The sequence below is a fragment of the Artemia franciscana genome, chromosome 1, assembly GCF_032884065.1.
Source record: "Artemia franciscana chromosome 1, ASM3288406v1, whole genome shotgun sequence".
Taxonomy (NCBI): domain Eukaryota; kingdom Metazoa; phylum Arthropoda; class Branchiopoda; order Anostraca; family Artemiidae; genus Artemia; species Artemia franciscana.
Window position 1 is genome coordinate 23,469,178 of NC_088863.1, and position 17,568 is coordinate 23,486,745.

At 34.7% G+C, this 17,568-nt stretch overlaps 1 protein-coding gene across 7 annotated transcripts in view; it reads left to right on the forward strand.

Moving 5' to 3' along the window:
• LOC136027114 (methyltransferase-like protein 25B) overlaps positions 1-17,568 on the forward strand; it is a 125,471-nt gene that overhangs the window by 89,806 nt on the left and 18,097 nt on the right. For all 7 annotated transcript variants that reach the window (XM_065704078.1, XM_065704086.1, XM_065704121.1 and 4 more), the window contains 4 exons: positions 3,232-3,498; positions 4,849-5,003; positions 7,812-7,962; positions 14,831-14,940. In XM_065704078.1, the coding sequence (XP_065560150.1) occupies positions 3,232-3,498; positions 4,849-5,003; positions 7,812-7,962; positions 14,831-14,940 (683 nt within the window). The remainder of the gene's footprint in view (positions 1-3,231; positions 3,499-4,848; positions 5,004-7,811; positions 7,963-14,830; positions 14,941-17,568) is intronic.

The following is a 17,568-nucleotide window of genomic DNA, read 5'->3' on the forward strand; positions in this document are numbered from 1 at the left end:
GGAAAAGGAAGTATTTGACCTGGGAGAAAACAAAGAGAATTATCGGTCTTCCGAGTCCCCGGCACTGGTTGCCTGTCTGATGAGCTGCTCTCTTCACCTGTACAACTCTGCTATTCCCACTCGCCCTCTGATGCAGGCGGTTGACCGCTGGGATTGTAGATAGGAGTCAAAGATGACAGAAAGTCAGATTCTTGCCAGACATCTGGATTGAAGAAATGAATTCGCAGTTTAGAGAAGCCACTCATAGTGTTCAGTTATGTGAAAGCTTTTGGAAAAGCAACCCCAAGAAGTTCAGAGATCTTGTATTCCATGACTGGTCTCCCAGGATGGTTTCCAAGCCAGTTTTCAGTACCTTTGTAAAAAAAACCTTTTTAAGGGTGAATTGATGATTACATTAAGGAGCTATAACTTATTTGATGTGTGTGGAAGGAACGTAAGAATTTGCAAACCCATTCCTTTGCAGCAGAAATAAAGTCATAGTTCATGTCACTATCATGATTATCTATGAGCAGAAGAGCTGGTTGTTCAGGAGAGCATGGCACACTTACCTTTTAAAGTGGTTAAAGTAGCCAAAAATAGTTCTATCATCATCCATGCATTTCTATGTTTTCCACTAGCAATGGCCTTTGTTCCAGGTGGAGCACCATACAAGAGCCTTTCCACAAAGCAAGTCAGCCCAACGACAAGTTAAAAGGGAATGAAGCTCCCTGTTGCGTTGGTAATTCTTACCATTGTGGCTAGTTTCTCTCTTTCCTGTGACATAGTGCTCCTAACTGCTTGGCCCCTTTAAGGCTCAAATTTTTTGGGCATTTCTGTTGCACATTCAATAAGCCTGTTTCATCCATGTTATAAATGCGGTCAGTTGGGAAATGATATTTTGAGTATAGCTGTTCCAGCTGTTCATAGAATGTAGCAACTGCATCGCGGTTGAAACCAAGATTGCAATGAAGGCTTGTGCTTTCCAGTCTGTTGCACTTTGCTGTTTCATTATGATCCTATGACTTGAGATATTTCACTTCGTTTGCCTTGGTAAATTCCTAGGCTAATTTCTTTGTATGTTTTTCGTAAGTCCATAGACTTAATAGTCCTAAGCACTTAAGAATTCCATAGACAGTTTTTTTTTTTTTTTTTACTCCGCAGAAGTTAAGATTCAAAGAAATTTACATCATAGCCAGGGGAAAAACAAAACACAGTTTTTTCATCTAATGATGCAGCAAATGGCTTACAGAACCAACAAAGTGTTGACTTCTTAACATTATACAGTGTACCTGCAAATCTGAGTGGCACACCATTTTTCAAATGAACCATTCCGACAGCCTTCATTTGTTCTTCATCCCAGGCATAGAGAGATGGATCAACCTTTCCCTTCTTTGGCATTCTGCTAAAATTGAGAATGTTAAATAAAATTAAAGTAATGAAACAACTACTGATACCACTTGAATTATAGTCTGATTTATATAACCTAACCCCATCTCTCAGCTCAGTTGGAGTTGTTAGATGTAGATATGAGGGTAACCTGGGACACAATGGACGAAACATTTCTGGGATAATCAGGAACACCTGCGCTAGAGTACCCAAGCAGGAAACCTTTCACAAAGATTCAATTTCCTATCACTAGATGGTAATATAAATCAATCATTCAACAGTCTTCTTGAGCCAAAATTACACAGCTTCTGAAAAAAAAAAACACTCATTATCATACCACAAACCATTCAGAAGTTGCGTTATGAAAACCAGATATGCTTTCTTACTCAAAAAACAAAGAAAAACTTCTTACATAAAATATCTGATAAGAATATATGTGTTCAGGAAATCACTTGTATACTTCGTGATAGATGGCACAATAGTTGTAATTACAGCAGACTTTAAAAATTTTCTTCACAAAAGTACCATGTCCCATCTCCTTCTGTCCTATCTCCTCTATATATATATATATATATATATATATATATATATATATATATATATATATATATATATATATATATATATATATATATATATATGTTTGGTTAAGGTCAAATTTTAATGTCGAGCAACGTGTTGTTTAATGAAATTTAAAAGTTAGCCTTAAAAAATGGAAAATTATATAGACGCAGTTATGCACAGAGTATCGAACCCTGTATGAACCAAGAAGGTCAACTTTAAATGTACAAAAAAAGCAATAAATACATTTTCTTAAGGAATTGGTCACAAAAAAAACAAAGAATTCGTTTCAGGCTGAGAGTCATTATTTACAGTACTACTTTCCAAAAATAGGAAATAGAGAATCTGCTGTATTTTGGATTACTAGAGACTGTTGTCGAAAATTACTGAAGTGTGATGGTCGGCCAAACTAGGAGCTCTAATAACGCCATGTGTTTGGTAGTCAGGTTGACAATTAAAAGGGGAAACTGGTGTACTCCTAGACAGCGTATCGCCTCATTCCAATAACGATGTTTGTTTTTGTTTTTTTTTTACCAAAAAGAAAAAAAAGCTTATCCTTTTAAGCCAAAACACTTCCGTAGATTTTTTATGTTTCACCACGAAATATTTAACGGAATTTGATAACTTAAATCCATTTTGCGAGCCACAGTGTCGACTTGTCGTCTTAAAGATAAAGGCACATTAGCTAATTCTCCCAGGGGAGTCCCACAATCGAGAGCTATTGAGGATCTGTGGTTTGACTGTGGCTTATTATTGAAAAAAAAATGAAATTTTATGTCTCTGTATCGGTAAGGCTTTCAATAAAAGCGGGTAGCACCACTGGGAACTCCTGAAGTTTCCAAATCGCTCAGATGATATATCCTTTGAGGTGATTTTTAATAATTTCCTAGCCGGTATACTAGTAAATTTTTAGGCAATGCCCTCACCTGAACTTCAAAGAGAAAATTCTGCTCCATTTAGTAAAAAATAAAAATAAATTCTCACTACCTAATGATGTGCTCGTAAGTTTCATCATATCTCTCTCTCCGGGACAAAACTGGATAAGTTAGTTTTTTTAAGATTCCTAGGAAAGTCAGTGTCGGCTTTTAGTCATTTAACTAAACATTTTCCTTGAAAGGGTCCTTGAAAGTGTCCTTTTCCGAACCTGTTATCCCAGGTTTGCAAGTTATGGCAAGACCGTCCGATCAATTCTAAATATTCTTGCAGCAAAAACCAAAGCACTTTATAATGGACAAGATAGGGTGATCCTTTAACGTATCGAATCCCCGACAATCGCTACTGCTTTTAAATAAATTCAATGTTTAGGTGTGCACCCTCTGTGCCAGCGCCACCTCCTGTCACAATGTTTTGGATATTGGATCTGGTGTAGGGCATTTAGCCCGTTTTCTGCATTATGGACTCAATTTTACAGTGGCCTGTCTTGAAGCAGAAAGTGAATTTAATAGTTCCGCTGAACGCTTTGATATGGATTTGAAAATTGCAGTTGAAAATATGGGAAAGACTCCCCGAAGACCTCCCCTCCATGTTGTGTGTCGATTGACTTCAAATACTGACATTGAAACCCTCCATAAGGTAAGTTTCTGGTTTAAATATCAAAGGATGCCACATTATATATATATTTATATTTTCATTGTTTTTTCCTCTCTTTTTTTCAACGAAAAAAAATTACCTTTCAAAATTATAGAATGCTGTGAGATATAAATCTACTTTACACATATCTAGATAAAAAGGCTAAAATTGCATTTCAAGGGCACGATTTCGAGTTCCAGTAAGAAGCTTGATTTTATCGAGAGTGAAGGAGAAAGTAAAAAAAAAGGAATCTAGTGAATCGTGAACGGTCAGATAAGGTTACTAGAGCTTAGTAGGAGGATCCATAATTCTATCCATCATTGTGAAATCGTAGAAAATCCTTCTTTTTTTCTGCACTCTTCTTTCCATTTTAGGTTGGGTTCTTGAACCCCTTACCCTGGTTGTTTGATTCAGTAATAAGAAATTTGGAACCCTAGATTGTCATGTGCGTATCATTTTATGACCCTGGAATTGGCGTTATAACAATACACGAATTTGGGTAGCGACGCAGTAGGTAGATTCAGTAGATGCGAAGCCTATAGTTGGCTTCGGTATCGTTCTTTTCTGGAATGTGTACGTTTTCAGTAAAAGGAACGTTTTGAAGGAAGTAAAACTTCACAGGAGGAAAAAAAGAATGAATCTCCGTTTAGAGTAAGATTGGTAAGGAGTGAACTGGGCAATACTGCCCCAATGAATCGTTAGTAGCAGAGGTTATTGGTATTTTGTATGGGAAACGGAAAAGAATCGCAAGAATTCGTGCATACCAGTTGCATAACAAGAATGGCTATCCAATTTCGTTGTTTGGTGATCTTTCATATGTGTTTAGACTCCCACCCTCTCTTAAAATACTTAAGGTATGAATCAAACATATTTTTCTTTTTTAAGTAAAAGTTAGCAAATTGTCAATTGTAAAAGTCACCAGTAATGTTTTGCTCTATATTTACCGGTGAAAAATAAGACGCATAGAAAACTATAGCATATGAGAATTGAGCAAACAATTGTATTTCAAGCTTTATTATTATCACAAAATTATTATAAGAAATGGACTTTTGACGTAACTGGAATCAAAGTATGCATGAAAATAAGGCCATTGGTTTTTACGACTTGGATTAACTCTTTTTGTTTCATTTCGTGATTTGCTTCTTTTTTTTCCTTATTTATGCCTTCTGATTTTTTGAGGAGGCTAATATTTTATTAATGAATTTCTCCCTCATAGCTCTGAGATATGTCAATACAAGATATTCCATTACGTACACGGAATCGTACTGATTCCAAATGCAGTCTTGGAAAGCAGCTATTCGATTTATAAGTTGTATTTTGAACATGATTCCTTAACATTTTCTTAATTTTTAGATGACATACCCTGTTTTTGACGGAGGATTTGGAATAATCGGCCTTCACACATGTGGTGACCTTGTACCCTATATGCTTCGGTATTTTGCTGCCTCAGAAAAGATTCGCTATTTAGTTTCAGCTGGATGCTGCTATATGAAAATGACTTCAGACTGGTAAAGCCTCATCCTGATTGACTTCATTCACCCTTTCAGCAGCAGGACCTGCTTTGACGGGAAAGCCAATCATAGCCTTTGTCCAGTTATATTGGCTATTCAATTATAGTCGGCTGTCTGAAAATGATGCACGTACAAAAAAATGCTGCTGGCAGGGTAAATGATGTCAATTGAGACGAGGCTTAAGTAATGTTCTTTTACTTTTCTTACCGCAAAATTTTTATACTGATCGGTCTAGCCGTTGTTTTGAAGTAAAAATATTGAAATGTATCATTTATGATCGCCTTTCAACACTGTTAATTAGAAGATGACCACTGGAAGTGAGATCCCACTGATAAAAAAGGGGGATTTCTGAAACGAGAAAAACAAAACTGCCCAAGTAGTGTCTTAAATTTAAGTTAACTGACTAACTTAACAATATTGGGCACTGCCACTCCTCCAACAAAAAGGAATAATATTGATATTTTTCAATTCCGCAGGGATCACTGTACTACCTAACACAAATTATCGATAAATTGTATACCCCCTGCAACAGCCCCTAGTATTGAGTAAAGGGGAGAGGGAATTAAATATTTTCTTTTTTCGTCTTTGTGCTGACAGCTTGGGTTACAGTTATAGGAACTCAAAGACGTCGTTGTGATTCGAGATGAGTATTCTTGAAATTTAATCTCAGACCCATGTACAGAATTTTCAAGAGGAGGCTGACCCTGCAAGAGGAGGTTGGCTGACTGAACCTCCAAGATGAGGCCAGAATAATCAGATTTTGACATTTTTATTCCTGGATTTTAACCATTTTTACAATTACTCTTACTTTAGTCCTAAGGGTTTTTAGAGGAAATGAAAGTTTACATTGGCGCATTCTTTTTTCTTTTCAAAAAATTCACACATGACTTATGTTTTAGCTAGCACCTTCTTTGTTTTTTTAAATAATTGACAAAAAAATGACCGGTTTCATGGCACCATTGCTTAGTATCTGAACTTGTCAGACATTTATTCCGTGTACGACTATGCAGAAAATACAAAGGCTTCCTTCCCCAAGTTTGTTCCAATGCAGAACCGCAGTCTTTTAAAATTTCTAACTGGAAATAGTTATTTCCAGTTAGGGACTAAGTTAAAATTCTCGTATTTTTAGCTAGTTCATTCCCTGGAGGTTTGTCTCGAACTTCCTATGAAACTAGACTTTTGTTCCTCATGGAATGATAATTGGTAATTAGCTTAGATGTGTGGTTGGACATTTTGGTTGGAAAAGGGCTATCACATTTCGCCTTTTCAAACTTTGATCTGTGTTGCTTGAAACGCTTGAAACTTATTTGCAAGTCCGGAGTTTTTAAACGTCATAAAGTAACAACATGTGTTGTTTTTTAAAGATCGAAGAGTCAGAATTCAATTTCTATTGTTTGTTAACATCCTTTACGTAACGAGTCTCCGTGAACGAGGCCGTATCCAGGGGGGCTAGGGGGTCAGACCCCCCACGAAATGTTTGTCTGACTCTTAAAAGCGCAACAAAAATTAATATAAATAGATTTTTAATGCTTTTTGCAAAGTTTTCTTTGTACCCTCCTCCTCCTCTGAAATAAAATCATGAATACGGCCTTTCCTGTGAACCTGTATTTTTGCGCTAGATCTGTTCAGCGAAAAAATGTTTTTGCTTTCATCCTCCTCCCATCTCTCTCCTGTTTAACTTTACGAAGTGCTGTATTTTAACTCTACCCTGAGACCAGAGTAAAGCTGCTTTGAGAAATTCACCTTATTATTGAATAAATGGTTGTTCTCGCGACGATGGGAGGTGAACAGAAGATCGACTGCTATTTTCATGAAAACGAGTCGCTGCTTTGACTGCTGTCGTAAGTTTCTACGCAATGGAGTTATTATGATTCGTAGAATCTCTTTAAAATTTGATCGCTTTAAAAGGTTTTCTTAATTATTAACAAGTTTTCTTAATCAAGTTTAAACTTTTCAGTGATGAATTTTAACGATGATAGTCGGGAGGCAGAGGGAAGGGCAGCTCTATTGTTCTTAAATATTTGAAATTTATTTACAACCTTGTGATTTCTTAATTATTATTCAGTCGTAAAAATTGCTATTTGTAAATAATAAAGTCAGGAATAAAAAAAAAAATATTTCTGGTTCAATCTTTTGAGAAGTTCTTTTTTCATTACTAAGGAACTTGTACTTTCTTCTTTTTTTTATTACAAAACAAACGTTTTTGAAAAGTACAATCGATGGAACCATTTCATTTCAAAATTCATTTTCGAAAATCTGAGCAAGATCCAAAATGACTTGAAAAACAGCAGAATGACCAGATGAATAGCCGAAATATAACAAAACGAGAAAAATAAAAAAAATTAAATTCTGTGAATCATTGTTTGTCAAAGCTTTATATCAAAAAATTTCCTGCAGCAAAATTCTAGTCAAGATGTTTTATGTCTGTTTTAATTTTTTTTTTTACCTATTTAAACTTAGCTTTGTATCAATATGACAATATGTTCTGTTAGCTATGTATAAATATATATGTTCAATATGTTTGAATTCTTTCGTTTAATTTTACAACTTTGTTTAATTGTAGATGTGGAAATGATAAGTTAGACTTCTTTTTTCTTTTTTATAAGTAAGAATATAATCATAGTAAAAGTTTGTGTAATAAAAAAAAAAATATTTAAACATAGAATAGGGCTTAGAGGAATAATTCCTGTTTTTGGTCTATGGTGTGTCTCAGATAGGCTACGTTTTTTTTTTTTTTTTTTTTTTTTTTTTTTTTTTTTTTTTTTTTTTTTTTTTTTTTTTTTTTTTTTTTTTTTTTTTTTTTAGCTTGGGGACAAATAACCCTGGCTATCCTGTCAGTGATTTTGTTGGAAACTTTAAAGGAGTACCTCTAGAATACGAGTCAAGAGAAGTTGCTTGTCATGCCCTTGAAATGTATCTGAAAAGATTGAATGACAACGAAGTTGAAAAACTAAAGGTATTAAAAATAAATTGTTCTTTTCTGAATATGTTTACTTAGTTCTGCTATTTTTTATCCAATTTTGTGGACCCAATCTTTTTTTATGTCGGGGGTGGGGCTCAAAGAAGCTAAAAAAGTACGAATTGTGCCCAAAAAAACCCGATGGTGCCGCAAACTATAAAAATCCTAGATATTTTTGGAGGGCAGGTTTTGAATGCTCCTATTCTATGTACGTCTATATAAAATCAAGATACGTACTTCGACCCACCCATGCAACAGAGACTACGCTCCCTTCTCTTTTGTCTCTTTCCCACTCACTTCTATCCTAGCCCCTCTCTTCTTTCCTTGCCTTTTACTGGTGTCCAGTCTTATTTTGATAGGAACCCAGTAAAACCTTCTTATGGCTATATTGAATCCTTACAGAGACGTGTGTACAAAAATCTAATTTGGCTAATTTCTCTTAGAAAGAAAACATTGTACCCTCTCAAATTAAATTATTTTCATGGTTGATATCATCCGAATAATGAATCCTTTTTGTAAAATTTGCGCCTGGTCTAAGGTCTAAGCAAATATGATGATACCGCTCTCGTACCATCTCTTTAATTGTCAAAGATTTAATCGATGATTTTATTTTTCAATGAATATCAGTGCTATCATTAGTCATATTTATTCTTTGTTATAATACAAATATAAACTTTCGTCCCTAATCTGTCTAATTTTTATCAACTAAACATACATTAGTTTTCTTTTGCATTGATAGTGGTTTTCTATTGGCTAGTGATGACAGAAGTTATTAATGCATTTGAAAATTTTTGAGATGAGCTCTGTAAACGAGTGTTAGTTTAGACTCTGAAGCTGGTACCATTACCATTTTTTTACTTTAATAAAACCCGTGTGTATCTTTAATAGATACACACACATCAACATTTTCATGGGAAGAACCAAATGAAAGATCACCGAACTTAGTAAAATGAACAATCACTATGATTACCATTCTTGGTGACTGCTGATATTCTTTTTCCGCCCATATGTGCCCATGGGCACCATCTTGAACATACCCAATAAGAAATCATACAAAACCTTGAAATTAAACTGAGTCTCCCCATTCATTGAAGTAATTAGTCTTTGGAAGGGTTGCAGTCTACACCATAAACCTTATACCTTAATAAAACCCGATGATTCTCAGCTTATAATATCGTTGGAGTTGGACTCTTGGCTAAGCTTATACTATTTACTACCCTCAAAATTCTTTCCCTTTGACTTTTGTTGCCTATGTGGTTTCTCTTTTTTTTTTCCCAGCAATCAGACATCCATGGAAGATTCTGTTGCAAAATATTTTCATGTTTAGCCGCTCACACCAATTCTGATCGCTGTCCTTCCTAAATGCTAGCATTTATCCGTTTTTTCGTTATATCCGTTATTATCCGTTATTCCAACGCCCTTTCCTACCGAGTAGACTTCAAGGCTTTTAAAGTAAATTTTAAGGGCGTAAAAGAATTTGTAACAAACCGCCCAGGAAGAAGCTTGCCAAGAGCCTCTATAAGAATTATTGTACCATATTATGTGATTGTTTCTTGTAAAATCACCTGTATGTGCCCATTTATTTACGCCCTGTGTCAAAAAGTGCTCACATGCGAATCGACATCTTCATATTGGGATGCCTCAATTAAATGGGCACTTTTATCCCCCACCCCCCTGAAGAAAAGGAACTAAATAACGAAAATTTTTTTGTAATTTTCTTCTAGATTACTAGTTTCCGAATTACAATCCTGCAAAAAACATCTTTCAAAGCGTTTTCGTTCTGTTCTACGCTCTTTCTTCTTTTCTTCCCGCTCCGCCCTCCTTTCTTCATTTTGCTTTGCTAATTTCTACTGGAGGAATAGCAAATAGTCGACCGGAATGGGGATTAATTGTGAAAGGAGGGATGGACATGAGTTTTGTTAAATTGCACACTAATGGAGAGGGAATCTGTTACTCACAATTTTCCGCTGGCCTGTTCTCACCTAATATTTATGTATATCAAGGGGTTAAGAGCTATAACAAGATGGCTGACTAAGCAACTGCCCCTAGTTGCCAACCAAGTTTCAGGACCTCCTAGGGGCAGCAGAATAAACTGCTTGTTGCTATAATAGTTTTATCCCGCCAAAAATGACAAAGAGATCTCTCTCCCTAGCGAACTTTTTAAAACTGTTATATTTGATGCTTGGGTGGTTGCTGTCTGTAAAGCGAAACTATTGCCCGTCGAAACTTGGAAGATTCTGTTATTCCTCGGTGTCAAAAATTGTTCTTTTGTTGTATCTTGATGTCAAATTAAATCGGGCGAATTTTCGGGAGAAAAACCATGAGGATATCTTCTGAATTTAGTTTTTCAGACATTTCCGGCAAACGTAAAAAAGTAAATCAGTCATATTTATCCCTGATGCCTGCACAAAAGAAGAAAAAGTAAATCAGTGACATTGAACCCCGATGGCATCCAAAAAAAAATTAATTACTGACACTAGCCCCCCCCCCCTGGTGACGGTTATAAAATTTGCTCCAATTATTTACTGCAATCTTTTTTTGTTCTTGAGAAAAAAAAATTGCCCATTCTAATTTTTTTTCGTGTATTCCAGGCGAATACCCAAGCAAAAGACGCGGTTTAATGCTTTGGTCATGGTTATCTGTTCGTGTGTACACTTCGTGAAATTGTTGTATTGACGAGAGATCAGCCTTTTTCTTGCCTATCCCTATCCGAATTAAAATGTATGCTTCTTTAATTCGGGTCTACAGGTATCTTAAACCTGAAAATAGGAACAGACGAAGAACAAGGGTTCCAGCCTCCCAAATTCAGGCTTAGGCGTCCTAAAGCTAGATCTACGGGCCAGAATAACTGAACCTCTAGTTCAAATTTCTAATGAATCACTCTTAAACATATCTTTAGTAACAACTGTACTTGGACTAAATCTATTTTGGTTCGAAAAATGACTCAAGAAAATAAAATAAAACCCTAATATAAACTTTGTCATTTGAAAAGCGACTCACATTATTGATAGGAATAAAAAAAAATCGATTTGGCCTAAAAACTCCATCTTTAAAGGCAAAACTTTAATTTAAACGGAAAAGTCTCTTGTTGGCTGTCATCAGTGACAGAATATTTATACCTTTAAGCGGTCGTATATTTGTAGCAACCAAGGGTGTGTCCAGTAGTTTTTTTAAGGGAGGGGGATTTTTCGCGAGGGCACAGGGGATAAAAAAAGCCAAAAACGAATCAATAACTAGTTTATATTCATCCTTGATACGTTTTTACGAGTCAGAAATTTTTTTGGAGGGGGGCTGTGGGGGGGGGGGGTTCAAATCCAATAACCTTTTCCTCTCCCCTGGATACGGCCTTTGCGGCAACCCCACTAGGAAGATCCGCTCTTATTTTTTGCCTTTGGACGAAGAATGCTAAGGGAGTAGTTTCATACCAAACGGTAGCCACTCTACGCGGGTTCAATTCAGAAGCATTTGAAGGACCAAGTCTGATAAATAGAAAACATTTGTTATCCTGATTTTTGCTATAGAAAAAGAAAAAGAAAAAAAAAGCCTTTTAGATCCTCTCACTACAAAATTCGAATGCAATCCAAAACAATTGGTGTAGTTTATCTCAATTGGTTCGCCGATAGAGAAGAGCGAATCGCCTTTAAACAGTTCACAACAAAATTATCTTTAACCAGGAGCGAACGATCCGAGCCAAATACGCTATCCTCTGGTGCTCTGTCACATTTAAACATTTAATTTGTATATTAAATATTTACGAAGACATGCCTACATTCAGGTATGCCGCTTTATGATAATTTATGTTAGAAAGAAAAAATTACACCATCCCACATCAAATCATTGACAGGGATGATATCATCTGTAGAATGGATTTCCTTTATGGGAAATCATAGCAAATATTATGTTACGGCTCTCTTACAAGTATTTTAGTTATTTAACATTTTTATCTATGATTTTTTTTTTGGTGAGTATCGATGCCATCATTATTCATATTTATTATTTGCTATAAAACCAATATGAACTTTTCTTCCTTTTCTGTCAAATTCTTATCAACTAAATACACACTAGTTTACTTTTCCACCGATATTGGTTTTCTATTGGCTAGTGATGACATAGAGTTGTCTCGTATTTGAAACTAGTCAGTAAACACTACTTAATGAAGAGCAATATTTATATCAGATTCTCAAGATGTGTCCCATATTAACCCTGACTGACTTTTGACTTTTTATATTCCTAATATTAACTCAAGGATTAAGGTTTTAAAAAAAGATCATGGAAATATTCGATTATTTCTTTCACACTAACCAGCTTCAGAGGCGCCATTTTGGGGGGGGGGGGGGGTCAGGGGTGGTTAAATGCCCACCCCAGATTTTCCAGGGGGGCCCAAGCTTCCACCACTAAGAGCCCTTTGCCGGCCATAATAATCCATTATGTCCAACATAATCCATTCTGTCCAATTGATTTGAAATTACTGCACGCCTATTAACCAAAGAGCATAATTACTTGACGACCCTTGGGGTAATTATGCTATTTGCTACTAATTATTGTAAACTTTGAAAGTAGGTAAGATACATAATAAAATTCTCGAGTTCTGTCAAATGTCCATTTCCTAGATGATTACGCGACACGAAGTGAGTCGGGGGGGGGGGCAAGATGGAGTTTATGCCCACCCCAAGATTTGTCCGAATGGCGCCTCTGACCAGCTCTCCTGTACGGGAGAGTTGGTCAAAGTCGATAGCTTGTTATTACAGGTCATTTTTAGCACAGCCGAGATGCACGTGCGTGAATAGGGAAAGGGGATCCTACCCCCTACTCCTCCTGGAAAACATCAAGTTCTTGACGATCTATGTTGCATTCTTGTAAAACTTTGTTCTTTTCTTTAAACTTTGAAAATATATTTTTCATTGAAACTTTAAACACACAGACATGAAAAGGACCATGGAAGTCAAATTGAAAACAAAACAAAACTTGAAATAGAAAAAAAATGCATTGAAAATTTGCTTAAATGCATTCTTGTTACGTTTTTACGAGTCAGAAGGACACTTCGGGGGTAAGGGGGTCCAAACCCCTTTACCCCTCTGGATACGGTCTCGATTACCAGTGTGTATTTTAACTGCTTCCGTATTGTTGGCATATCTTTCAAATTTGTAATATATTTGTATGCAAATCGAATTTAAGAATAAGCTTAAATGGATTTAAATGTAATATTGCATATCTACATTTTCCATGTTCTTTGAATCTAAATAATAGGATCTCGATATGCATATTTAATCGAATAGAAGCGTTTATTTTCACTTCTCCCATTTTGTGACTTTTATTAATTAGTAGTTTGTATGTATCCAAATGAGAGTGCTACATGGTTTTATCAGGGGTCTTGATAAGTTTTTTTTAATAGCAAAGACGTAAAACAGAAATATTTGTTACCCATTTTATGTCTTTTCATACCTAAAAAACCGCGTTCTCCTAGGATTTATCGTTTAGTTGCTATTATGTAAAATTATGACATTTTTAGGGCGGTATCACATTTTCGTCACTGTTGCCACGTTAAATAATCAACATAAATAAGCAGAACTAATTAACTAAATTTAAAAACGACGAAGAATGTCCTTAAGGACTTTTTGAATCCTTATTTTAAAATCCTTAAATTCTTAAGTTAGTTAAATGTAAACATTAACTCTCTACACCTCTAAAAGAAAGCTGCATCTTCTTAGGCAGCTTGGTGCACAATATTTCGTAGCTTTATTTACTAACTGTTTAATTTTGCGCCTGCTGTTATCAAAAAGTTGACGACTCCATATACAGGTCCTTTTTATTAACTTCTGGATAATAAATTTGATTATTATAATCTATTCTTTTAAAGTTGAGAAATTGCTAGAAATTTGGCTGTCTAATCATGAAAGAAATAAGAAACTTTCCCAGTATTGTAGTGGGGAGGGTAAAATTGTTCTAGTTTTGTCAAGAACCTGGGTAAACTAGCAGGATCTGTAAGCACCGGGGGGGGGGTGTCCTTACACTCCTTGTATTCATTTTAATATTGGAACAAAGGTGGGTACCTTTAACTTGTTTTAAATCATATCGCGAAAGATCGCAAATGATGTAACTGAAAAAATTTAGTGTTTTCTTGCTTAGAAATGAGTCAATTATTTTTATTTTATTTTTTATTATCTCAAATTTTGACGGGTAAAGAAACGGAGTTATTTGGGAAATCGTTCTGACATGCGCTTAAGGAATAGTTCAGAAAATACATCACAGGAACAAACCGAGCGAACTAAAGCACTTTTTAACACAGAAGCACAGAAGAGCACTCTTTTCCCTATTCTAAGGGTATAGAAATTTTTTATTTTTCCAAAGGTTGTGCCCTTCCACTTAAATAAATTCAGAACGCTTTTATGCCAAGTGTATCACTGTTAGATAGACCAATTAATGCGCCACTATTATATTAAATTTTTGTCCGGTATTGTAACTCAAATTTACGAATTAAAGTGCCGAAAATCGAGTTTTGGAATGATGATGTAAAGGTTCAATCTTTTGCTAGAAACGTTCAATCTTTTGCCGAATTATCCCGGAATCTTTTGTAATTATGGACTAGAAAAAATTATTTTATTGAAAAAATGTCAAGGAAACTTTGCCTTAGAATGATGTCATATAGTAGTGCTATTAGAATCATCCGTGTGACGCTGCATTTGATAGGCCTTTACTAAGGGAGCAAATCGAGGCTTAAATTCAACTGCTAAACTAGGTATAGGCCATTTGCCATGGCAATCTTTCGAAAACTGCATGCAAGATAATTTAAATTATAAAAATACTTAAATAATAACTTACAATTGACTAATAGAAGAAACTGTAATTAATTGATTTTTTCTTTCAGATTCATTGTTACAGAGCAGCACTTGAATGTATTCTTGTTAGTATAGACCCTTCTTTAAAAAGATCTGGGTTGCGTAGCGTCAAAAATGCTCATTGCATGCCGTTTAATAGGTAATTCTTTTGTTGTCAATGTTTTAATTTGGGTTATTCCTTAATGGACTTTTTGCCCTCCTGTCTACAATTTCACGATAAAAATATATTAAGACTAGGCCTTGGAAATGAGGTGTGAAGGGGCTGCAACTCCCTATTATCGCAAAAAATTATAAATCTTTAAGATAATTGATAGGGGAGGAAATGTCTCACAACGATAAATATTATAGAAAAATCTTTTTAAAAAGCCAAAATTTATAACATGAAAGGTTACTTTCTTTTAACTTTTCTGGTTCTTCTATGATTTTTTTTTCTTCTTTTAAGGTTTGCACTTTGGAGAGATGGTTTTCTTTTTTTCATAATAGTTGCAGAACTTAAAGAAAAGGCTCATTCTGAAGTATTTGTCACACAAACAATACCATGGTACAACCCTTAGATTTTAGAAAGTCCTAATGTTGAAATTTATTATTTAGCATTCGAGGTCCCTTTCTGGAAATTTTTTAAGGGTGATTTCCTCCAGTCAATGGTTACACAAAAGAAATAAAACACTCATTCAAATTATATTTATTGTTGTTTTTTCTATATTTATTTGCTCTTTGTAAGTTGTAAAATAGGGATATTATCCATGGAGATTCGTTGTATCTTAACATAATAAGATGATACTGTGGTGATTATGCATTAGCGTATCTAAATAATCAAACAGAAGAATAAGGTGATACTCAATATCTAAATATCGTTAAAAAAAGGGAGAATTTTAGCGTAAAGAGCAACAGGCTTTGCATATTAAAAAAAATCCATTGATAATTCATTAGATAAATAACTGATTTATCCAAGAAACTTAATTTATATTTCTCTGAATTAAAAAAAAAAACAATCAATCATCGGTAAAATTATAGATTTTAGCTGAAAAAAAAAAGTGAAATACAATTTAATCAGCATTAGAATAGTAGTATGCTGTATAACACTCCGGAAGGGACCTCCTTATTTTGGCTCTAAAGATTGTATATAGTCCTAATTCTACTGACTGAGGCTCTAAAGATAGTGTCAATAGCCCAGGGGTAACAACCTGAGGGTTGTCCTACTTAATTGTCAGATAAAGGAAACTTTAAAAATATGTTTTTATTTGAATTCAACTTAAACTATTTAATGGGAGCGGTTGCAATGAATTTCGAAAACTGGTTCATTGACATACTTTCTTTTGTATATAAACAGCTTGATCATAGAATTTACTATCACATCTGAAACACAATTCAAAAATAAACGAACGATCACCAGATAATGGTTCTTACGTAAGTAATTTCAAATTCTTAATTGATTAGAAATATATAATGCACTACCCTTTTAATATATCATTTAAAGAAATACATTATTTTAATGTATAAAAATATATTTTCCACTTTCATCCTTGTCTCTTGAAGAAATAATATTGAACAGGTCTCGATCAGCTGTCTCTCATAATCACCTAGTTTTGAAATAGCTTTGAGCGAGGCCACATCTTTTAATCCGTTTGATTAGGTACAGAGTCGTAAACTCGTTGATATGACTTTTGCGTGTATATCTTGAACTTTAATCCCTTGAACTTGGTGGTGCGGCTAGGAATTTCGAGGTGAAATCTTCGGGGGGTAAGGTATCATCAAATTTCGCCATCTAAAGCGGATAACTTGCCGTGTGGGTATCTATTAATATGACGGAGAAAGTAAGCTCGTATATTAATTCAAGGTAATTGTTTTTATAGCTTCTGAATAATCAATTATTTTTGAATAGACATAGTATGAAAAGACGTTAAAGTGTGTAAAGAGTAAAAAAACTGATGAATTCAAAAATATTTATATATATTTTAACAGTTGTAACTGTTAAATAACCAAAAGTTGTAAGCTTAGTAGATATCGCTGCTAAAAATGGGACTTGCTTTAATCATCAAATATCTTTCAAATAAGCTCAGTATGAAAAGACAGCAAATTGTCTGCCGCATGCCAAGCGTAGCTAAAGAATTTTAGATAATTTTCAAGAATTCAGATGAGATTCAAGAGGCTGTAACACAGGCCCTGTTAAAAAAAATATCTTGTAATTCTTATTTTGAAGCCTGAATAGTTGGGCTAGAGATTTTTAGATTATTTTCAAGAACTCAAAACGAGATTCAAGATGCGGGAACGGCTAGGACTTGCGAGGTGGAATTTCCAGGGTGGGTTAAAGAGGATGAAAGGAGAACTAGAAAATATTAGTTGGGGGTATTCAAGTGGGGGTATATGTTTTTTTTACCTTCGTTGCTTATCAATATGTTTTCTGTGCTAAGAACTAATGCAAAATTGAAGTTACCAGTCTTTGAACATTTTCACAAGGCCAGATATTATCTTCCCCTGTCAATTCGGAGTGAACCCTGTTTATATGCTTCTCTGGGTTTAGACCTAATGGATTGTTTTAGAACTCCTAGAAGGCTTATTTTTATATTATTTTAGTTTTACTTCTTTATTTTAATTTTTATAGTTACCATGTTTTACACTTACATCAATATTTTCCGCGTTGAAAAGATTTAAAGATGGGTTGCCTGAAGGATGAGACTCTTTATGTTATAAATATGTCATTTCTAGGAAAAAAAAAATGTTTTTTCGTTCTAATAACTTTTACATGTGGTTTCTTTTTCATCTTTGA